Source organism: Apium graveolens, chromosome 6, assembly GCF_009905375.1.
Source record: "Apium graveolens cultivar Ventura chromosome 6, ASM990537v1, whole genome shotgun sequence".
Classification (NCBI taxonomy): Eukaryota; Viridiplantae; Streptophyta; class Magnoliopsida; order Apiales; family Apiaceae; genus Apium; species Apium graveolens.
In genome coordinates this window covers 2,137,778-2,160,861 of record NC_133652.1, presented here as the reverse complement: position 1 = coordinate 2,160,861, position 23,084 = coordinate 2,137,778, and the positions used below count along the sequence as shown (strand labels likewise).

The following is a 23,084-nucleotide window of genomic DNA, read 5'->3' as shown; positions in this document are numbered from 1 at the left end:
ATTTCGATTTAAAGTGTCAGTTTGTTAAATTTCTTTTCGAGTTTTCTTGTTTGTATTGGGCCATCTTTGTCCTTTTCTCCCGTCAAAAAAATTCTTTTTCCTTTTCTTTTCACTTAAATACTCCCTACGTGTCTTTTTTGAATTTGTGCCGATCAAATTGACTTAAGTTTGACCGAAATTTATTAATAATTTATAATTGAACAAAATAAAAAAATTACATCACCGGAAAGTAGATTTAATCTACTTTAATATATAATTTTTAGTTTTTTAAAATAATATACGAGTAATGTTTAATTATTGGTAAAATATTGGTCAATTTAACTTTTATAAAACGAAATGTGACACATAATATGAGATCGAGGGGGTATTTACTTAGCTGATGCCTTATCCCGAATGAAACATTATGCTAATAGTAACATTTTGAATGCAGTTTCGGGCTATATGATTTAATATTACCACTGCTTGTAATGTATGGTTTGCCGTCTAGATAAGATTAGCGGCACAATTTGTTGCTCGTTTACCTCCATCTCGGTGAATATACAATATAAGAAACGTTATCAGAAGGCAATAACATTGCTTTCCAGTGAGGTTCTAGCTGTGCCCCTTCCTAGTTAATGTTATACTTCTAGAATATCAATCATTCAATTGCATTTTGTTTTTAGTTGTTACTTGTTTAGTTCTTTACTCTAGGTAAGATAACACTTATTTGACACGAAACTAGTGTTAGAAGAATATAAGTTACTGGAAAGGGTTATTCTCTAACAAATTAGAGTAATTGGTTCCTGGACATGGTAGAGTTTAGGCTGACAGAGAACTCAGGTTCACCTGAAAACCCTCAGGCCTCAGCTTAAAGTGAGGTATCTTCTAATCAACTAAAGGCGCAATGTTATTCATATTAAGAAATCCGACGTTTACAAGTAGTACTATATATTACTTTAACTACATTGATAAATTTTGAAATTTAGCTCATTGAGAACACTGTAATGACAGAGCTGCTCAGAATTGGTACAGCTGGTAGGTAGCAAGCTGTTATGTTACTGGCTTATCAAGTACGCAAATGAAGGGCGAATGGCTCCTCCGGTGAAAAACAATTGAGAAATTGCCTTGTACATGGCTTCAGTGAGGTGCACTCCATCCCAGTTGATGTACTGAGAAGGATTTTGGCAAGAGGTTGCGTAAGCTGAGCCACATGGTGCTAAGGGGTTCAAATTGTATGCTACACCGCTTGTTCCACAGCAGGCACTATAGAGATCATAGAAGCCAAAGTTTCGCGGATTCCTCATGACAGTCCTGTAAGCGTTGTAGTAATCAGCATAAGCAATGATAGCATTTGGAAACGCTTTTCTTAAATCTTGCAGCCTGGACTGGTAGGCGTTGTTGTGATAGGAACTTATTGCATTGACACTTGCAACGCAGCCAATATCATCTCTATCGATGCCTGATGAGACGCCCATGGACAATGTGAGGCAGCCTATTGGAGGCAGACCTTGGACAACAATCGACTTGGCACCTTTACTGAGCAATACCTGTAAAATAACAGAGACAGGTAAGTTATGTCTACTTCATCCGATTTTAATTTTTTCTGTGATAATGAGGAACTATTAAACCAGGTTCAATATTTAATCGATAGGACATAAATGATGTAGTTTGTAGTGAGTTAACATAAATCAAGTGATTGAGGGGTATACTAAAAAATAGCAGTTCAAATGCAGTAATTACCTGCAGGAAATCAGTAGCACTCTTGATTACAAACTGGCGAGTCGTATCGCCTGAGACAAAAGAGCCAACACTATATGCATAGTCATTAACTCCAATTTCACCAAACCAGATTAAAGCCTCATCAAACACCGCATTGCACTGCTGAGGTGTTGTTGTAGAGCTTCTGCACCCTTGACTTTCCAGGAACTCTTGAAACCAGCCAAGTTGAGTTTCAAGTCCCTGAGAATTGTAGGCTGCTGTTATATTGTTCCTGACATAGAAACTGTGTTCTATAGCCGTGGAACCAGCAATAGCAAAATTAACACCATGTGATTTATCAGCCTGTCTCTGAAGGTAAGGTGGCAAGTAAGGTAGAGAGAGTGTCTCACTTAGAAAGTCGACCACGAGTCGTCCATCAGAGAATCTGTTTGTAGGGTGGTGGAAGAATGTGCGACCATATGGAGGATTTGAGGCAGAAATGTAAGCGCCTGCTCCAGCAATTGTTTTCGTGTTGCCAGTGTCTGTAAAGGAATCACCGAAGGCAAAGATCTTCCTAAAGGTACTAGGTTTTACACTACTTGCCGCGGTGGAGGCTTGTGTGGGAAGAGGGAAGATAATGATTGACATGGTTATGAAAATGAGGGTGATTTGGAGAGAGAAATATGTGTAGAAGAGAGGCATTATGTCAAGTGCATATGCTCTATTTGGAATTCTTAGCATACAATATGATTGTTATATGTGTCTGAGTTATCTCCAAATGACAATGCTGTCCTTGCATTTGTAGAGAGAAACTTGTCAATTTTCTCTACCATAAATTGATGAACACTTTGCTTTCTATAGATGCCACAGTTAAAACCTCCTATGCACTTTAACACCATATCTGCAATCTGGTTTCCAGCTAAAGAGTGGCATTTATGGCATTTATTCATTTGACTATCCACTGCAAGTTTGTCTCAAGAAACCCCACTGATATTATTCCTGGCTTTCAGGTTACATGCTTAATTGACTTCTAAGCCATTAGAAAGTAATGAGGTCCATCTAATTATACGCAGAAGACCCTTCAATTTACGAAGGAAGGCAAGCACAGGCAGCAGATATCAAGTAAAATGAGTGTAAATCAGATAGTTTACCGTCTATAAATATCTCTCTTTTCTCTTTGCTTGGCGATTAAAAGTGACAACTCTGTTGTGCATTAGTTGTTTGACAGCTGCAGTATTACCTTTCATTGCTATATTGGAGTCTTATCACCTTTATTGCAGCAGAAGACAGATGATTGATAGGTTGTTTTTACAAGATTGCTATAATTCCCTATTACAATGATATCATTGATATGTAGTGGCAAATTCCTGTCTTGGTCATATCAGTGCATGGCCTAGTTCTAAATGACCGAAATGAAGGCTGTGTAGCTTCTACCTTATTTCTTTGGTCACTGGTAATGGCTTTATACAACATTGTAAGAACTGGCATGTTGGTTCATCACAGCTTTGGTGCAAGACCTATTTGTGCTCTACAACATAATGTTGAGATTCCTGGTAGACAGTGATGGCATTAGTACTCTTTACATTTCTAAACTTAAATCATTTCCTTTCGTGTGATAGTCATGTCCTTAACATACCTCGAGATTTTCTTTAGGAAATCTGCAAACAAGTTCCGGCCTTGAACTATAGCTTCCAGTTTATTAGAATACAAACTATGATCTCATTTTATTCCATATAACTATTTCACTTCATAGTTCATACAATAGCATATATTAGTTAAATTGCTGATCTCACATTGACAATTATTACAATCCTGGGATGATGAGAATAATCACTCATCCATATTCCTCATGCTTAGCAGGTACTGAAATGGTGGACTAGTGAGTGCTCCACGGAGAAACAAGTCAGAAACGACCTTGTACATGCCATCAGTGAGGTGGACTCCATCCCAATTGATATACTCAGAGGGATTTGCGCAGGTACTTGAGACAGGCGAGCCACATGATCCAGAAGGATCATAGTTATACTGCCCACCACTGGATCCACAACAGACTTTGTAGAGCTCATTGAAGCCATAAATGTGTGCATTATTTATGACATCGCGGTAAGCATTCCAGTAATCAGCATAAACAATTATAGCATCCGGAAATTGTTCCCTAAAAACTTGCAACTTTGCTTGGTAGATGGTGTTGTGACTGTAGCTCTGCTTGTTCAAACTTCCAACACATCCAGTGTTATCTCGGTAATCTTCTCGAAAAAGAGACAGTGCCAGTGTGAGGCATCCTGTTGGAGGAAGACCTTGCACAACAACATACTTTGCACCCTTATTCAACAAAATCTGAATCACAAGTAATAGGTAAGACATAAGAAACCAGTTCACATGATCTGCTGCCATATTCAACTTCATCGTCTATTTTCATTTCTGATTTTTTTGTTAAAGAGTATAAGATCCTGTTCGGGCCTTCCTCTACCACCTTAAGGTTTTAGTGTGACTGGTTACTTAACATGGTATCAGAACTCGGTTTAGGGAGGGACTCGGGGAGTATAAAATCCTGTTCGGGTCTTCCTCTACCACCTTAAGGTTTTAGTGTGACTGGTTACTTAACATTTTTAACCTAGTATATCAAAAATCTAACACAGCTGAAATTATTAATTTCACTGGTTTAGCTTTTCTCTCAGGGTACCAAGGGATATAAGAAATGCATTCACCAAAAAAATAATTTTAACCTTGCATTTCACTTAATTATGACCTGCTTATGTTCTACTATTGGCATTTTGTGGACAGAACAAACACAAATCATGTATAAATTTTTGTTGCTAAATGTAGGTTGCAAGCGAACACCTAATACATAAGTTGTTTAGAGAGTTACCTCTAGGAAATCAGTAGCTCTCTTGATTGCAAGCTCTTGAATCGTTTGATCCGAGACCGAAGATCCTACAGCATATGCATAATCATTAGCTCCAATTTCACCAACCCATATCAAGGCATCATCAAACACTGCCTTGCATGTCTGCAACGTAGTTTTCGTGTCTACACACCCTTGTCCCTCCAAGAACTCTGTAAACCAAGAAAGTTGAGTACCGAGTGATTCAGGAGTTGTATCGTGTGTTAGATTATTTTTTACGAAAAATTCATGCTCTATAGCAGTTGAACCAGCAACTGCAAAATTCACACCACTGGACTTATCAGCAGTTGTGTTACGATAAGGTGGTAAAAATGGTAACGAGAACGATTCAGCTACAAAGTCGATCACGAGGCGTCCATCAGAGTATCTGTTAGTAGGATGGTGAAAGAATGTCTGGCCATATGGAAGGTTTGATACATATGAGAAACTTGATGGACCAGTTGCAGACCCTGTGTTGCCAGTGTCAGTGTAGGAGTCTCCGAATGCATATATTTTCCCGAAAGGCCTCGGATTTATTTCATTTTTTGCAGTAGAATCATGAAGAGAAGAAGAGAGTATGAGAATGCTGAAGATGGTGATTTTGTAGGGGATGATCATGATGTGGAAGTTTGTTAATGGGATGCTCTTGATCAAGTAAAAATGCTTATTGCCAGTAACAACTTGTAGTCCTTTCAAGTTTTTGACATGGTAGATTGGTATTGTCCATTGGATCACCTATCCCTATCCAACGACTGTGATTAAAAAAAATTCCTATAGGAACCGCAAATTAGAGAAATTAACTTTCACGGACCGCGGATATTGTGTGCGGTTGTGACCTAAAATAAATTTCTATTTACTAAGTGAAAATGGACCTCTGCATTAACATCAAGTACCAACCGCAGACAATGTCCACGATCCTTGATAAGGGGGCAAAAAGATAATTTTTCCGGACCGCTGATAATGTTCGTTGTCTCTATAGCTATTTTTTTAATTACAGTCGTTGGATGGTTGATCCAACGATTAAAAGTTGTTTGTTGTATAAGGGTTGTCAGGGACCGTCCCCCTTTGGTAGAACTTTCCACAATTTCGGGGATATTTCTCGAAATGTTAAAGGTAATTGGATTTTTAGTTGCTTTTAGTTTGTTGTTTCTAACTACAAATAATTTATAAATTATAATATTTCGTTAATATCAACATAAAAATAATTTGGTAAATCCACAAATGATTACGTGATACGTCTTGATAATACAAGATAATTTAATCCACAACAAATTATGTGACACGTCTTGCAAATACGGATTATCAAATTCGAAAGATTAAATTCGACCGAAGTACCATCGACTATAATTTGAGAATTGATTAGGTGAACCAGAAGTCCAGAACGACAGTACCTCTATTGAGTATTGATTGTGAAACGACAAAAGCTCTCAACTTGAACTACCAAACCTAACAATTTTAAAACTGAAATCATTGTATCCATTGTTGTTAAACTGCTAAAAGGATTTGTTAGGAAAATGCTATTAACTTCTTGAACTACTCGACAACATACATGAAGTTGTTGGAATGCTTACCAGAATGACAAGAAGTAAAAATAGAAAAGAGTGCATTAGTATGTATACTTTACAAGTGAGTATCATTTCTAAACAAATCTCGGGATAAGCAAAAATTGAATATAGAATCCACGACCATAGAACGGGAATAAACCTTTTACTGCCAGGCTATCCCTTCGGGGGCGGGGCGAGCGGCAAGAATTAGCAAATACTCCCTCCGTCCCTTCAGGTTCTTTCCCTCCGTCTCTTCAGGTTCCTTCAGGTTCTTTACATTGGGTGACGGGACATCGGCACGTATTTTAAGGTTGTCGTAAAGTATGGTTCTCTAAATAATTTTTGAATTTTTATACTGAAAAGGAGAATTTTAAAAATAAATTATAGAATTATATTTTATAATAACCTTAAAATGCATGTCAAATATTAGTAAAAAGTACGTAAAAAATGAGTGGAACAGATAGAGTAATAAATAGGTAAATTATTGAAGGGTATTTATTTTACATTTACTAAAAACAAAGTAGTTGAAGCTAGAAAGTAAAATGTCCTATCCATTAATGTTTTTGGACACCTTGCTAGATTGTATGGCAAAGAAGAGGAGGAAATTGTAATAATGCATTTTGTACACTGTTGCCCAGTGCTGTGCTCAGACTTGAGTCTCCTGAACACAACAGGTATGTAATTTGTACCCTGTGTTCACCATGTTAGGTACATTTCTCACTCTCACCACTTATTATGTTGATCATAATACTGGTAAAAACTAAACATAATCCAGATTCTGGGTGATGGGTATTTACTACTTAGAACCATTTGATCATTTGAAGTTGAAACAAATGTTCTTATCAAGGAGCGGTAGAATATGTTACAACGTACATTTGTTATCGGAGTTTTGTTAAAGATCCGAAATTTTCATGCCGCATTTGTCAAATGCAATTATGTATGCTATTGCTATAATATATGTTTATTGAAAAACTGAAATAATTGTTCATATCAAGCACGGTAAAGTATGCTATAACACATGTTTGTAAGAAATATATTAAATTAGCTAGCCGCACTTAACAAACGTGTGTTAATATCAAGCGCAGCTACAACATACGTTTGTAAGGAGTGCAAAATTATCACGCCGCACTTATGAAAATGTATTTTATATACACGAGATGGAAAATGTATGTTATAATATACCCTCTCCGACTGAATTGTTTATATTACTTTTCAACACACTTTTCAATACTCGTTTAAAGTATACTTTCATAATATATATTTTTTTAAAAAAAATCTGAAAAAAAGTTTCATGTTTAAATTTTTAATTCAAAAAAAAAATTAAAAAAAAATATTATGAAACTATACTTTATTGAAGCCTCAAAATACGTGCAAAAGTATACGGAGGCGGGACGGAGGGAGTACGAGTTTGGTAGAGTGTTTAGTAGAGAACCCAATCCTTCCGAACCTTCAACTCATACTTAACAAATACACATTTTAGAATCAAAACGTTTACTTAAAGTGTTCTAAGATAAACATGCTTTCTAAGATGTATCAACTTAGGGCATTACTCTAAATTTAGTTATTTATTACTAAAATATAATTTTCGGTAATAAATAACTAATTGTTCCGTATCAACAGGCATTTCAAATATGTGTATCCGCTGCAGACGTCTCTCCTTTCACCTGATAGGCATATATAGGTATATCAAGCATAATCATCCCATTCCCTGTATCGAAACTACAAAAGTATATCGTATACTAAAGTAGCAACAAGGTAAATAGATCAAATTAAACCCTAGGCAGGTCGGATGTGGTCAGCTATATGCATACTACTAAACTATCTGAGAACTAAATATCCATGCAGCCCCGCTGCCTAGAATATAACAGATATTTAAGGTCGGAAAACAAACACATAATATGTCAATTTCGGATTAAATATCATATACCATCCTATGTTTTTGCAAGCATACATCTTGAAAACAAGATATGCTCGCTGTAGTCGAACTGCCCAAGACAAAGTTTCAAATCATTCTCCAAAAGGTCTGTTTGAGTCGGCAAAAGGTGTTTGGCAGTATTAAGCTTAACTAGATAAAGTTCTTAAAGTATTTGTGCTCATTATAACTTAAGAGTCTTTAACTATTGCATGATTCTCAGGCCGATTGTTGCATAGGTTCCCTTCTCCAATCCCCATCTGAATCTCCCAATCTGCCATACCGACGAGGCTGGCGTTGATCAGACTCTGCTGAAGTGACGTTACTTTCTGAGTGGTCATACTTACAAGCAGGTCCATACTTGCAAATTCCATACCGGCTGAAGTGTGAGCAGATGCTCTGGTCCTAAATTTATAAGAGAAAAAAAGAAAAAGGTCAAGTACTACTGCTGCACCAGAAAAAAAGATCAGAATATCAAAAGTAATTTAGTTAGACGCTTGTATACTGTTTTTTTAACTATAGCCAGCTAAACCTCTTGTTTTAGTTGGATAACTGACAAAATCACCAAGAAAAAACTTACAGGTCTTAAGGGCAGGCCACGGTCGCTAAGAGTAAAGGTAGTCTTCCGAGTTTTGGGGTGGTGAAATTTACAGGTAGCCCTATACTTGCAGTCCCCTGTTTTCAAGTAAAAACTGCACTCAGGCTGTCCAGGTCTTTCAGGAAATTCATCAACTATCAGCTGCTGTCGAGGATATGGATAGAAGTTGGGATCACTTGCTGGCATGTTCATGGGCCTCAAGGCAAATGCTGGGGGAGTAGGCAAGTTCCTTTCAGATGTTGGGTAAACCGGAGCCTCAAGAATTCAAAGAGAAAATAACTTAGTAAAAGGAGAAATTGCATAGATAAGGAAGCTAACAGCACCTCAAAATAAATGTGAATATATTTATCTTGCCGAGTGCCAATAAATGTGAATTGTGAACAATACACGGGAAAGAAAATATTACTTTCAGACTTTTTTCTCGTAGTTGAATATTTTTAAGTATAGAACAGAAGGTCAGTGGTGAATATTGATCTCTGGAGTCTAGACTTATTTTAGAACTAGGAGCATCATTATTGTTATACAAATAAATTAAAGCAATCAAAACTGTCAGCCTTGCTTGGTATCCCCAAATAAGGTCCCTAAATTTGAAGCTAATGTTTCGACTACTATTTAGAGCATGATTACAATGCGAAACATGAGAGAAGAGAGGATTTGATGTCCAGCTTCCAAAACCATAATTTTTTTTCTTCATTAATTGAAAATATACATATATTTTTAGCACCCCACCTCTACCACATGATCAACAACAATGGACTTGTAAAGAGTAAGACAAAAGTAGGGGTGGCAATTTCGGGTTCGTGTCGGGTTGGACGTACCTGTTTTTGTTTCTTCAATCCGAACCCGGAACGACCCGAATCTGGTTAAAAATTACGAACACGAACCCGACCTGTTGTAATTAAAATTTACCCGAACACGACCTGTTTGGCACAAGCACAAATGGATCGTGTTTGACCTGACTCGAAAAGACCCTCCCGACCTATCCGCTACTTGAAATCTATATGCTATTCTTTAATAGTAATCACTCTCTTCGTCGTCTACATACACACAAATCAAAATCAATACACACAATTAAGAATATACATACGTAACAACTAATCATCATTACCATCACCAAATTAAGAGATTTGAGAGACTGAAATGGTTAGAGTTTGAGAGATTCGGAATACGTATATTACATACGGTGTTGGTCAGGATTTGAGAGATGGTAATTGATCAAGGAAAGAAGAAGATAGAACTCATAGAAGAGGAAGAGGAGAGTGATAGAGGCGGATCTGAAAAAATAAATGAAGTGGATGAATCAGATAGTAGGGTTTTTTACTGGATTTGACGAGAGTTATGGGCTGGGTTGGCTTATTAGTTTGTGGGTTGGGCTAAACATTATATATATGTATTATACAGGAGATGAGTACAAAACATACATGCATGTCAAAATAAACAGGTCGGGTTCGGATTTGTTCAGGTCAACACGAAAATGACCCGGTTTTTTCGGGTAAATTTTTGTCCAACCCGAACCTGACCCGAATTGGAAAAAAACCCCAACCCTAATATAAGTTAACTAAATACCTGAACTATTATTACAATTTACTAAATACCTGAACTATGAAAATAATATAAGTTTCCAGAGGGGAAGAAGTTTTACATGAAAATGTTTAATAAAAGATTATCACGATTTACTATATACCTGATATTCGTTCCATATTCCATTTGGAGGAGCAGTTGGGCTTGGTGGATACATGACTGGCATGTAGGGAGCATTCTCATTCAATGTTCTTGCTGATGACCAGCCTGGAATAGTATCTTTCATAATACCCATAGGTGCAGAGTCACCTCCTCCCACCACTGTCGGATCAGGGTGATTAAACCTGCAGTTTGGTCCATACTTGCATGAACTAGTTTTCATGTAGTATGGACATTCTTTCTCTCCCTGTTACAGAGTCAAAAAGCTCATCAGAGAATTTTAAGTAATGCTACTTTGAGGGTGGGGGCGATAAGGTTTGTTAACCCATATACTACAGGAATCTGGATACTTGACCCATTTAGGAATCTGGATAAATATATAAACATAAGTGCTGCTAGGGATGTGAACGGAAATATATAGATACACATGCCTATATCAGTATCTGCATCTGTTATAAGATCTTGCCAAGAAACTGACATCTGTATCACAAACATGGATATGCATGTCTTTAATCAACTCGCCCGTTCAATTTGAAAATATACATGTTGAACAAAAGTAAATGTTTAATGATACAGAAGCAAGGCATGCTTAAGATTATTGAGATTATTGTTGGCATAAAATATATATATCGTACTAACCATGATCAAAATTATTGAACATAATTTACTGCAACTTTGTATTCATACAAGTGATACAAATATAGATAAATACATATAGGCATCTACTTTGGATCAAACATTTATATATAGTTAATGCAAGATAAAATGCATATAATTTTTTTAGATTCCACTAACACCTGTGAGTATCTTGCAAACCGAAAATAACAGAAAAATATGAAGTTTTACCACTCGCATTGGCAAACCAAGAAAATTGAACTCTGCAACCGGAGCCACTGAAGGTTTTGGTCTGCTGCTATGATTATATCTACAAGTTTTTCCATATTTGCAACCACCAGGTGTCGAGTGATACTGCAAAATATACAATGAAAAATATCAAGTGGGGTAACTGTCGTAGACTTGCGTTGTTACTCGGTGTTAAGCACGATATCAAGAAATGCGGAGAACTTGGACAAGAAATCTTTCAAAATGTTGAAGTGTAAGCAACTAAGACAAGACAACGACAAAAAAGTTGCTACTTTCACTGTATCCCCTTTTTTTAATTTAGAAAAATATAGGAGCCATAACTCAATGCATAATGATGATGGGTAGCGACCTAAATCAGAGTACATAGCATCTGCAAGTTGAACATATTAATTCATGAGAAAATATCTTTGTATTATATGTTCTCTTTAAGTTAAATACGTCGGAAAAGAAAACCTGGAGAGGGTGGAAGGGGGCGGGGGAGGAGTGGGAGAGTCCCTAGGGAGAGAGCAACACTAAAATTAAAGATCAGTACAACACGATGTTTATATAATTTGATCATTAGTAGGATGATAATCTATAAGACCGTATTGTTTAGCAACTTCGCTAATAGGTCCAGTACTTCAATGTTGACTAAAAATGGACAAGCAACAATTGCCTAGAGTTATGACAGGACAAAGTGCATACAGATAATATGACAGCAGTAAAACTAATTACAATTTACTAGATTATTATAATGATCAACTTGATTTTCAAAGTCCAGTATTTAAGATTAAATAAAGTCGCACAAGCAACATTTTCTGTGATTCTAGATAGGAAGAATGGCAAGAAAGGGAGGAAATAAAATTTTAAGTATAATAACTTTAATGATCATTAACGGGAGAAACTTTAATGACAAAGATCATATATGCTCAAGAAAAGTTAATCTAAAATATATCTAGAAATGTTAGCTTGGCACTTCTGCTCTATCTTACTGAGGTTGGCGAAAAGATTATACACATAATGACATAAACACCAAATTAGATAAAGTTTCCTGAAAAGTGAAAAGCATTAAAAATTAGAGATTTTCTGACGTGAAGTCAGAACAACCATTTATAGGTATAGCCGTATAGGATAGGCTTCAAAAAGCAACTTGAAAATATACAGTTGTGGATAAACAGCTTGGCATTCTAATTAAGATCAAATACACTGTTTCTAGCTTTTTTAGCTTTGGAACCCAAAGAAATGATCCTCCTAAATCCTAATGGATAACATACACTAGATTACTGTTCAAGTAATGACTCAAAACAACAAATATATGCACATTCAGAAAGATTTGCAAGTAGAGGAACATCATAAATTCATTATATGCATTTAAAAAGTTAAGAAACATATGTATAGCCATATTGATGGTCACCTTGCACTCTGCTTGTCCTGGCCCATCAAAATGTTCTTCCCTTTGCTTAAACATATCCCTGGCTGCCTGCAAACATTGAGGTTCATCGAAAGATAAATGAAATTTGTTTAACCTTATAGTTTCCGCATAGACCAACAAGCCAATAGTTTTTTCATACACTCGCCAAGGCAAAAAAGTTATTACACAAAACAAATGTATAACTTTTTTACAAAACCCACGACTTTTCATTACTAATCAACAATTTAAGAGTGAACAACATGTACCCTTAAGATTGTAGTTAAAGGCTCGTTTAATGGTACTTCGCGCTTAGGCACAAGGTATGCGATTAGAAAATATGCGATTTAGCGCAATTCTGAAATCGTCCTAAAGGCGCCGTGAAGCGCAAAAAGGCGCTAAAAAGGTCTGATACATGTAAACAGGCGCTAAAAAGGTCTGATACATGCAAACAGGCGCTAAAAAGGTCTGATAAATGCAAAAAGGCGCTCATACTAGTAAAAGACAAGAATACCTTCAAAAGAAGGGTAAAAGAAAATAAAATCCTGAAAGTGTTTCACACAACACTCAGCCTCCATCTCAAGTCTCTCAATCTCCATCTACAAGATTGAGTTAGATGACATCGAACTTTTTTGAATTAGAGAACCTTGGCGATTAAGGCTTCATCATTGAAATTATTATCGTGTTTTTTATGATGCTCTTTGTTATGTTTAAATGTTAAGATTATGTTACGTATTTCTTGTTAAATCTATGATAAATTTGTTTTTGGTAAAAAGGCGCGCGATTTATGAAGCTTCGCGACTCGCGTTTCAAATTTAAATTTAGGTCTTGCGCGCCTTAAACAACGCCGCCCTTAACATATCAAAACCAATCACAAGTGATATCATACCTGATTCTTCCTCTTGAGTGGGTGATTAAATCTGCAGTTTGAACCATACTTGCAAGTCCCAGTCCTCATATAAAACGAACAATCCTCCGCATCAGGCCTCAACGGATAAGTGTGATTCCCATTATTCCCATCATTAAATCCCACAGAACCCCCTTCCACATTCCCTTGCCAATGCTCTTCCCAACCATACAGCTCCTTACCATTCCCCCCATTTCCATAGTCATCATAAAATTGCTGCAGTTCATTTCTTCCAGTATTAACATTCCACTGCTCATCCCAACCATCTCCGTACCCGTTCATATCATCTCCTTCGCCCGCAACCCACTCATCTTTCTTCACTTCAAAACCACCATTCTCATTTCCTTCCTCCTCTTCCTCAATCTCACTCCACTTACTCCCCTCCTCAAACCCCTCTTCCTTCACTCCCTTAAACTCACCCCCATTACCCCCTTCCACCTCACTTTCTTCGATTTTCGCCTCATTTTCTCCAACCCCATCATTCTTTGCCCCCTCAAGATCATTCCTCTCACCCTCAAGATCATTTTTTTCACCAACCCCATCAATATTTTCACCACCAAGATCATTCTTTTCACCCTCAAGATCACTTTTTTCACCAACCCCATCAATCTTTTCACCCCCAAAATCATTCTTTTCACCCTCAAGATCATTCTTTTCACCAACCCCATCATTCTTTACCCCCTCAAGATCACTCTTTTCACCCTCAAAATCACTCTTTTGACCAACCCCATCATTCTTTACCCCCTCAAAACCAATCTTTTCACCACCCCCATCATTCTTTTCACCAATCAAACCTTCTTGATCTTCAAAACCCACTTCACCAACCTCCTTCTGATCCACCCCATCTTCTTGATCTTTCAAACCCATCTCACCAATCTTCTTACTCAACCCATCTTCTTGATCACCCACTAATTCATGCCCTAATTTTTTATCATCAAGATTTGGGCTTTCTAACCCTAACCCTAATTTCTTATCCTCATTTTCAATTTTCTCAAGTGGGACTTGAGAATCAGCACAAAGTTCATGTTTTTGTTGAAAACCCTCCATTTTTCTTCACATTTCAAAAACAAAAACCCTCAAAGTTATGGTGTGAAAGCTCACAGTAATAATGCAGTGCCAGTGGTTTTATGCTTGTGTGTGTAGTTTTGTGTATATATAGAAAAAGTAGAACTTTATTTATTTGTAACTTTTTTAAGTTTTATTTTTATTTTTTTATGTATAGAGTGTTTGTGTTTGAGTGTGATATTGAAAACTCTACATTATTCTACACAATATAAATGCGGCATATAGCAAGCGAATATTAAGAGGTGAGATATATTCCATGTAGAAGTTTTATTTTATTAAATAAATAAATTAAAAAATTGTGCAATATTTAATAATATAATGTTGCTTTAAAGTTTATAGCCAGTGGATAATATTTTCTAGAATTACCCATATTTTATAGTAAACACCTGATCATTATTTCTCTTATAATTGAACTGTTCTAAATGTTTTTTTGTGTTTTTATCGATTATGGAGTGTCAAATTAATATGATTAATAAAATTCTAAATATTAAAAAAATGGCTAGCAAGGAAATGAGAATAAATAATTAAATCCACATTTTTCTTAATTTCTCATTCTTTTTAATTTTAATTATTTTATTCTCAATTATGTTTATATTTTGTAATTCCCACGTATATTTTTTTATTTTATCGTGGTTTTGAACAGCTCAGTTTAAAATCTGCCCAAAATTATGTAATAATAAAAAAATATTATTTTCAGAGTTTTTTTCATAGCAAAGTAGTGTGCCTATTGATTTTTTTTTCAAGAGTTGTTTACGGTGTATTAAGGGGACAGTTATGTCTTTTCTCTAGCCTTTACTCTAAAAAGAACTCTAAAAATAATATTTTCCTCATAGAAATTTAATTATTGAACAAATTAAAATCGAATAGGCCATTCGTTAACCCCTTGTTAACACGTGTATAAATTTCAACAGCATCTCTTTTGCACTTAGTGTGGATATGGAAGAATTTTGACTTATTCTTCTTTATCTTCACTGTTTTATTTGGAGAACAAAAGAAGATTTGCAAGAGATATCTGGACAATGTAAAGTGGCACTGGCAAATGGATTACATTTGCAAAAGAAGATTTTGCTGATGAAAGAAAGTTGTGTGCCTGTTTTACAATGTATTTGTGCAGACAAAAGTTGTCTTGGTTCCGAAAATCCGATCCGATGTATACCCGCCGAGAAGATGTTTAGTCTTCTATATATCTGGCTTCAAGGGGTTTACGAGAATGGGAATGAAATGATATCCAAGAGATAAAAAGAGTATAATTTAACCATATGATGGTATTGACGATTGAGAGTTCCGATTGCCATTAACCGTGAACCCGAACACCCTCCTAGTGTTACTAGTAAGTAGTGACCACTTAAAAGGTGAAATCCACAGATTCAGAACAGCAGCGTCTCTGATAGGAAAATAATCTGGAATCTCAGGTAAGTATGTGAAATCCAGGAGACAATAATATGCGACTCGCTAATAATTTTAACCGATGCACAGTTCAATAATCATGGCATGCAATCTATAATGAGCTTATCCTAACACTACAAGCTTTACGACTACGAATGTGCTTCATAAGGATACATAGCCCAGGTGGGGTAGTAGATGCAAGCTATACATTTAAATTCGCATAATCGACAAAAGCATCAAGACTAACAATATTTGTACTCTATAGAGTCTTCTCTGGTGTATAACTTCGTGTCAACTGCAATACTACTTGGCTGCGGCGCATGGGAGAATCCACCCCACCAGGTGTGATTTCTGTGGTTGCTGATGTCTCAACTGCCAAGCCTGAAAGTGGAACACTAATAGGTAAGCTTTTTTATGTAAATCATTTCATGCTTAATAGCTAATAGATCTTTTAGTGCTAGTTACCTGGCCACTTTAGATTTATATACTAAGATCTAAAACAAAATCCAGGTTACTTTCTTCAAGGACAACACGTGTTTACAATGGTATCAGAGGATCAGTGTCACATCAACATGGGTTATCAGCAATCCTTAGAGAACTAAACAAATACAACTGTGTACTCATATCTAATAAAATCGGACACACTTGTACATTCAGTACCTTCTTAAAGGGAAATGTAGGAGTCCTCCAACAGTACACCTTGGAATCTTTCCTTCCTTGACTTGACATGCAAATTGATCAAATTTATACAAGTAAAACAACACGTTTAATTAAGACAGAAGTAAGCATCTCAGTACATGAATCTTGTATTGGCAAGCATGTAAAATTTCGAACGGATGCATAGCAAGGAGGATTATTGGTTCAGTTTATCACTTAAAACTTCAACATTTTTAATATCTTATAGTATGTTAATCTGATCCAAAATAGTTTTGTCAATCTTCATGGTTTCGATAATAGAATTATCCAAAAGAAGAAATACAACTGATGGTGAGACACAGAAAATACTCACCTATCCTCTTTTGCATGATACTCGCTGTTGTTCTTACAATTGTTGCTAAAACTGTAAGGATCACTGGCACAGAAATATGTTTGAGATAATGTCTGACTATGGTTGGCCAATGCAAGATTCTGTTGAGGTTGCATACTGAAAACAGCCACTTGCCTGTTGCCTGATACATGGAACTTCTTATGTAGATTAATTGTCCTTGGGAAACAGCCTGGCTGTTTCTCTGCAGTGTCAGAGTATAAATTCTGACACTTAGAGTTGCTTTCTTCTCCATTACAACAATCATCTCGACAATATCCTGGTTTTGGTGAATTCTCAGGCAATAACCTATACGACGTAGTTGTTTCAACACTAAGTACATTTCCATCACTATCCCGCAGAGTCTTAACTGATTCTCGTGTGTGACAGCATTTACGCGAGTGTTGAGACCCACAATCAGAGGAACATGTTGCGACTGATTTTTCCTTTATCATGGGCTTATCGGACAATGGGCTCCCAAGTTCAGTAGTAGATTGTGAATGACGCTGAATTCTGCGGGAACAACTGAACAAGCTAAATGACGATTTTTTTACTTTTGTAGATTTGGTGTCAGAATTGCTACGCACAAGATTGATCCTTATTTCAACATTACAACCCAAAGTAGATTGCAATGCAGCAGCTATCAATTTCCAGGATTTTTCAGCTTTCACTACATAAGCAGGACTATTGAATTCTAGTTCAGCCACTGCCAAACCTGTAAAAAGAGTATATAAAAGATGATATAGTTTTAAGCTTCAATTATCAGGGATAAATGACATGATACCATTAGATGACCGTGCAGTTATCAGTATAAAATGTGTATATATATTTAATATATATATATGTATATATAGAATACTATGTCAAGTATTTATTTATTTTCAGTTTACCCCAGAAGAATTCGTAATATGTCTAAACAAAGTGTTAGATCTGCTACCCAAAAAAATAAAATATATATATAACCTTTTAAGTAAAAGGCAGCTGTATGGCTCTCCAATTTATAAGACTAGTTAATTTATGTTCTCCTCCAACCGCGATAGATAACTTGCTCTCTGTTTGATTATCTTTCTATTGAAGTAAACAAATTTAAAGACAAAAATATGAAAGATGTAAGAAACGGAGAAAAATGAGGAAAAACAAATTAAATACACAAATACAATGGACTGGTCAAAGTTAGCTAGGGGCATAGCTAGCAAAAAAATATTGATTCATATCCATTTATATTGTTTATTCACACAAATACATGAATGTGGCCCATGCAGGCTTATGTGAGTAGTCCACTGAAAACTGATACAAAAGAATGGGTATAGGCCTTCCTCTAAATACTCCTCCACATTAAATTTGCTATTTAGTTAATAAGAAGGAACATGGCACCTTAAGAGTCAAGGCATGCGCTCTACCGTATTTCTTGGCATAAATGTGTACTTACACAAGCAATATAAGATAACACATTTTAGTACCTTCATTAAAACAAACAGAAGCCAGCTGTCCTTTCTTCTGAAGAAAATTTCGAAGTGATTTGGATTCACAGATTTCTGTAGCTCTACTCCAAACAGATTCCAGTGTTCCCTTGCCTTCTTGAATCCCCATTTTGCATGAATCGAACTTGCCACAAGCACAGGTGACAAGATGCTTTAAACTTTCTCCACTGTATGATGAGCTGCAGAACTCACCGTCTGTAAATCAAGAAGTAGCTTAAGAAGTCTAATTCACATCAATTGTTTCAAAGGATGTAATTGTACCAAAGTATTCTATTCCCATTCTCACCTCTTGTATGCACCGTACTTCTACATAATGTTGTCTCATTTGCATCTAACGGAGAACTGCCAGAGTTTAATTGCAAAAGAGCTACTGTAAGCCATGTTGTCTGGTTCTTGGATGTCCTCAATTGTTTCTCGGTTTCAGAAAGTACTTTTAGTGCATGACTAAGATGCTGGAGGTCTGCTTCAGCTAAGAAACAAAATATAGGGAAGTCAGAGCAGAAAAAGAGGCACTGTCATTATACTTAAATTTAGACAGGTTTATCCACTCCAAATATATTCCAGCAATTATATATACATTTACAAACATGAAACTCTCGATAAGCCAACACTTTACCAAAATTGGGGAAAAAAATGCTACTGAAGTACACACTGCATGTAAAGAAAAAGTAAAAACAAAATGCAATATTTATATCTGCTGACCTGAACCACGATGTCCTTGCAGAGAGATAGAGTTAGAAAAGATCAAGAGGATCTTAGAAAGTAGGCAACAAGTTATTATTTACCAAAAATCGGAAGAAAAACAAATCACAAAAATTTCCATGGAACAAGAAAGAAAATAATCAGACAGGAGAGAAATGCAGGATTGTGTCAGATACTTGGATTATAAGATATACAAATAAGAGGGGTCAAACTTAATGCAATCTGGATAAGCAACAGAGCCAAACATTAAGAAGACCAAAAGGTTCCAGATACAAGTTCAATTGCCAAATGGAAATATCAATATAAATCTAAAAAGATAATGAAGTAATATACGTGAAGCGTCAATACACTTACAAGTATGCCTTCCCATAAATTTTTTCTTGGCTTCAGAATCACCGTCCAAACAATTTCCAGCAAGAACATCCATAATAATGTTTGCTAGTTGTGATGTTAGATGTATAGGATCAATTCTACACTTCATCAACTCCCTGGCCCTTTTAACGGTATTTGCCGTATCAGAGGACAAAGCCAGATCCAGTAAGTCAAGCAATTCCTCGTCAGAAACCATGCCAACCTGAAGCAGTACAACGAAATGAAAACATGTAACTTAAAGAGAAAATTGGTGAAAATCGTGCCAAGAAATTAGTGCTTACAAGTTCATAGGCAATGGATAAGGTAATTTTTTTGCCAAGCAAAGTGAGCTGCTCAAGCATCATTTCTGCATCGCGAAGTGAACCACTAGATTTTGTGGCAATAAAGTCTAACGCATTTTGATCAAATTCAATTCCTTCTTCTACACATATTTTTCTAAGTTTACAAACGGTGTCAAATTCCTTTATCTTTGGAAAATGATACCTTTGGGACCTTGACACTGCACTTCGCGGCAGCTTATCCAGGTCAGGGGTAATCATAATGAACACAACATGTCGTGAAAAGTTGTCAACTGCATTTAAGAAAGCTGCCCAAGTAGATCCTCGCAATAAGTGGCACTCATCAATTATAAAAACCTTATAACGTGATGAAACTGGGGGAGCAGAGGCACTTTTAATGATCCATCTGATTCTGTCTACCCGGTTGATTCTCACAGAATCCACTTCCTTTACATCCCTACTCCTTCCAGAAAAGAAATCATGGCAATCCTGGCACGTACCACAAGGCTTGTTTTCTTCACGTGAGAGGCAATTCAAGGCGGCAGCAAATATTCTCGAGGTAGATGTCTTGCCAGTACCACGGGGACCGTGAAATAGGTAAAATGGAATTATTCTCTCATTTGCAATGGCACTTAAGAGGGAACTTGCCACAACATCTTGCCCTACTACTTCACAGAACGACTTAGGCCTGAATTTCTGATGCAGACTCCTAGGACTCTCTGTATATGCAATAGCCTCTTTACCGATGTGCTTCTGACTCCTCTGCTCACACTGATCTATTGCCCTTACTCCCTCTGACATTAATGGTCTCTCTTCTAAATCAGAAGAGAAATCGGATTCTCTAAATCTTGGGGTTCTTGACCAGCATCGACTTATCCCGCATCCCTGATGATTCAGATATACAGCATCCACATCTTCATTATCATATAATGATGGGCTACGAGTTGACTTTTCCACTGGAACATCACCCATGGACAAGCAAGGACTGCCTGTTCGACTCATGACATCGCCTGTACCCACTCTGGATGATCTAATTCGACTTTTACGTCGAGAATTTCGTTTTGAAGCATTTTGATCCAATCTTTCAGCTTGCAGAGATCCTTCCAATGTTTCGTTACATGACTCCACCCCCTCTGAGCAATCCCCTAAAGGTGTTGTGCCAATCAAGCCTAACCTTTTGTCCTTGTACTCCCTGTAATATTTTTCACTTGGTACTGTGTTCTCACAACTCTCTTCCTGATTTGTAAGGACCAAGTTAGACTCTTCTTGTATGGTCCTGGCAGGGCAATAACCCGCAAAGTCTGGATACTCATCACGGGCTACAGTAGAAGTGTGTTTTCTTTTAGAATAGTAGACCTCACATTCACTTTCATGTTCCCTCCTTTGTCCATACAAACCTGCATCTTTTGATCCCAGAACATCATCACCATCAATTCTGCCATTAGCAAATCCTAAAGTGATCCCATTATTTGAATTTGTTTCCCAATTCAAACCGTCAACTAATGGTGATAATCTGTTCGAACAGTTTGTGGATGGATCCCTAAGAGATCTCACTCTTCTAAGAGCCACCAATGTTTTTGATATAGGAATATCAACTGAATGTCGTCGCCCATCCATCGCTCACAAAACTACACCTCTTTTACGTTCCAAACAACTCAGCCTTCACGCTGTAGTTCTCACTCTAAAACGGCAAACACAAACATTATCACCCAACCTAAAAACCACAAAAATCAAATCAAACACGACACCTAGTCCAAATAACCAAAGAACACCCAATTCTTACCAAGAAACTAAGAATGGAAATCTTGTCCCCAAATAGCACAAACAAGCATTAGTGAAAAAGCTACCATTATTAATCCAACTTCAAAAGCTTAAATTACCATACAAAAACATAAAAGTTTCTATTTCAGAAAATACCCATATAAAGTAAAATGCAGTACCTCAACAAAACATATTAATTCAACTAGAAAATGTACAAGATCCTAAAGTAACTTACCCATCAAAAAACAGTAGCATAACATTAAAACCAAACACACATTCATGCTTCAACACTATTTAACAGTACAAATGAATCACTACATCACACACATAAATGAGATATGCATACATAGATACAAAAAACCAGATGGATATTCACATACATAAAAATGCAAACTTTAATAAATACAATAACCAAGAAAATGTGTAAAAAAGAATCAAACACACACAGTAACACACACACATTGCACACATAGTATATCATACCTTATTGCACCTTCCCTGATCTCACAAACATGAACTCTACACACAAATGGGTACTCAAATACTACATAAAAATGCAATCTTTACAAAAACAAAAATCAAGAAAATGTGTAAAAATCTTTAAAAACACACACATTACACACACAGTAATGAAATTTACATAGACAGATACACAAAGCTCTCAATTTATTCATTATCATACCTTATTGCACCTTCCCTAATCTCAAAAACATGAATAGACACAAATGGGTAGTCAAATACTACATAAAAATGCAATCTTTACAAAAAAAATCAAGAAAATGTATAAAAATCTTTAAAACACACACATTACACACATAGTATATAAAATTTGCATACACACTTACACAGACACACAAAGCTCTCAAATTATTCATTATCATACCTTATTGCACCTTCACTGAGCTCACAAACAAGAACTATACACAAAAAAGGGGCATTCAAATATAAAAATGCAAACTTTAAAGAACACAAAAATCAAGAAAATGTGTAAAGATAGAATCTTTAAGTTTCAAATGAAACGTATAAAAAACCCATCATCGTAATTTGTAATGTGGACTAAATAGAATAAAAACAAAGCATGGGAAACAACAATTAACAACCATCTTTGAAAAAAACACAAAAATAAAAATAAAAAAAAAGAAAGAAAAAACTAACCTTGTAAATTCAAGAATGGAAGGTGTAAAAACCAAGAAAATGCAAACCCCAAAAATTAATTTTAATAAATTTTTGGAATATTTGTGTGTGTGTTTGTGTGTGTAATAAAATTTGTAGTTGTGTTGGTGGTTGAAGCAATGGAGATTAGTGGCAATATTGTAATTAATGTGAGGGGTGATGATATAAATACTATAAAAATATTTGTATGTAAACAAGGCGCCATCGCATTCATTTTTCAGTAGCTAACAATCCTTATCTCACCTCTGCTATAACGTGTACTGTAGTATATCAACTGCTACGTTACTATTTTGCCTTGTTCTACCCCGACACTTTTTGTCGTCGTTATTTTTCGGTTTCTTGACAAACGTATGTTATTAATAAAAATATGTTAAATTAATATTTTTTTT

At 36.1% G+C, this 23,084-nt stretch overlaps 4 protein-coding genes across 10 annotated transcripts; all 4 read right to left on the bottom strand.

The window, feature by feature from the left end:
- Positions 1–873: 873 nt before the first annotated feature.
- LOC141667379 (GDSL esterase/lipase At3g48460-like) lies at positions 874–2,533 on the bottom strand. Its single transcript, XM_074473839.1, has 2 exons — positions 1,720–2,533; positions 874–1,526 (listed from the first exon to the last, which is right to left on the bottom strand). Exons 1-2 carry the CDS (start codon positions 2,416–2,418, stop codon positions 1,035–1,037), a joined length of 1,191 nt encoding a protein of 396 aa, XP_074329940.1. The 5' UTR covers positions 2,419–2,533; the 3' UTR covers positions 874–1,034.
- Positions 2,534–3,423: 890 nt separating this feature from the next.
- LOC141663540 (GDSL esterase/lipase At3g48460-like) lies at positions 3,424–5,260 on the bottom strand. Of its 2 annotated transcripts, none has more exons than XM_074469310.1 (2): positions 4,547–5,260; positions 3,424–3,990 (listed from the first exon to the last, which is right to left on the bottom strand). In XM_074469310.1, the coding sequence occupies exons 1-2, from the start codon at positions 5,177–5,179 to the stop codon at positions 3,508–3,510; spliced, it is 1,116 nt and encodes a 371-aa protein (XP_074325411.1). In that variant the 5' UTR covers positions 5,180–5,260; the 3' UTR covers positions 3,424–3,507. The 2 variants fall into 2 exon arrangements, with proteins under 2 accessions (XP_074325411.1, XP_074325410.1); XM_074469309.1 differs by having other exon boundaries at positions 3,424–4,014; positions 4,547–5,258.
- A 2,668-nt stretch (positions 5,261–7,928) lies between these two features.
- Positions 7,929–14,594, bottom strand: LOC141664343 (uncharacterized). Of its 3 annotated transcripts, XM_074470272.1 has the most exons (6): positions 13,436–14,594; positions 12,553–12,618; positions 11,142–11,264; positions 10,300–10,542; positions 8,598–8,870; positions 7,929–8,422 (listed from the first exon to the last, which is right to left on the bottom strand). In XM_074470272.1, exons 1-6 carry the CDS (start codon positions 14,498–14,500, stop codon positions 8,237–8,239), a joined length of 1,956 nt encoding a protein of 651 aa, XP_074326373.1. In that variant the 5' UTR covers positions 14,501–14,594; the 3' UTR covers positions 7,929–8,236. The 3 variants fall into 3 exon arrangements, with proteins under 3 accessions (XP_074326373.1, XP_074326374.1, XP_074326375.1); XM_074470273.1 differs by lacking the exons at positions 10,300–10,542; positions 11,142–11,264; positions 12,553–12,618; positions 13,436–14,594 and adding an exon at positions 9,724–10,127; XM_074470274.1 differs by lacking the exons at positions 10,300–10,542; positions 11,142–11,264; positions 12,553–12,618; positions 13,436–14,594 and adding an exon at positions 9,434–9,658.
- A 1,357-nt stretch (positions 14,595–15,951) lies between these two features.
- Positions 15,952–22,874, bottom strand: LOC141663554 (protein STICHEL-like 2). 4 transcript variants are annotated; one of them, XM_074469334.1, is made up of 8 exons: positions 22,678–22,874; positions 19,765–21,475; positions 19,466–19,685; positions 18,696–18,878; positions 18,389–18,604; positions 16,914–17,643; positions 16,565–16,620; positions 15,952–16,285 (listed from the first exon to the last, which is right to left on the bottom strand). In XM_074469334.1, the coding sequence occupies exons 2-7, from the start codon at positions 21,376–21,378 to the stop codon at positions 16,569–16,571; spliced, it is 3,015 nt and encodes a 1,004-aa protein (XP_074325435.1). In that variant the 5' UTR covers positions 21,379–21,475; positions 22,678–22,874; the 3' UTR covers positions 15,952–16,285; positions 16,565–16,568. The 4 variants fall into 4 exon arrangements, with proteins under 4 accessions (XP_074325435.1, XP_074325432.1, XP_074325434.1 ...); XM_074469331.1 differs by having other exon boundaries at positions 16,565–16,625; positions 22,678–22,873; XM_074469333.1 differs by having other exon boundaries at positions 16,565–16,625; positions 19,765–21,442; positions 22,678–22,873.
- Between the last annotated feature and the right edge of the window lie 210 nt (positions 22,875–23,084).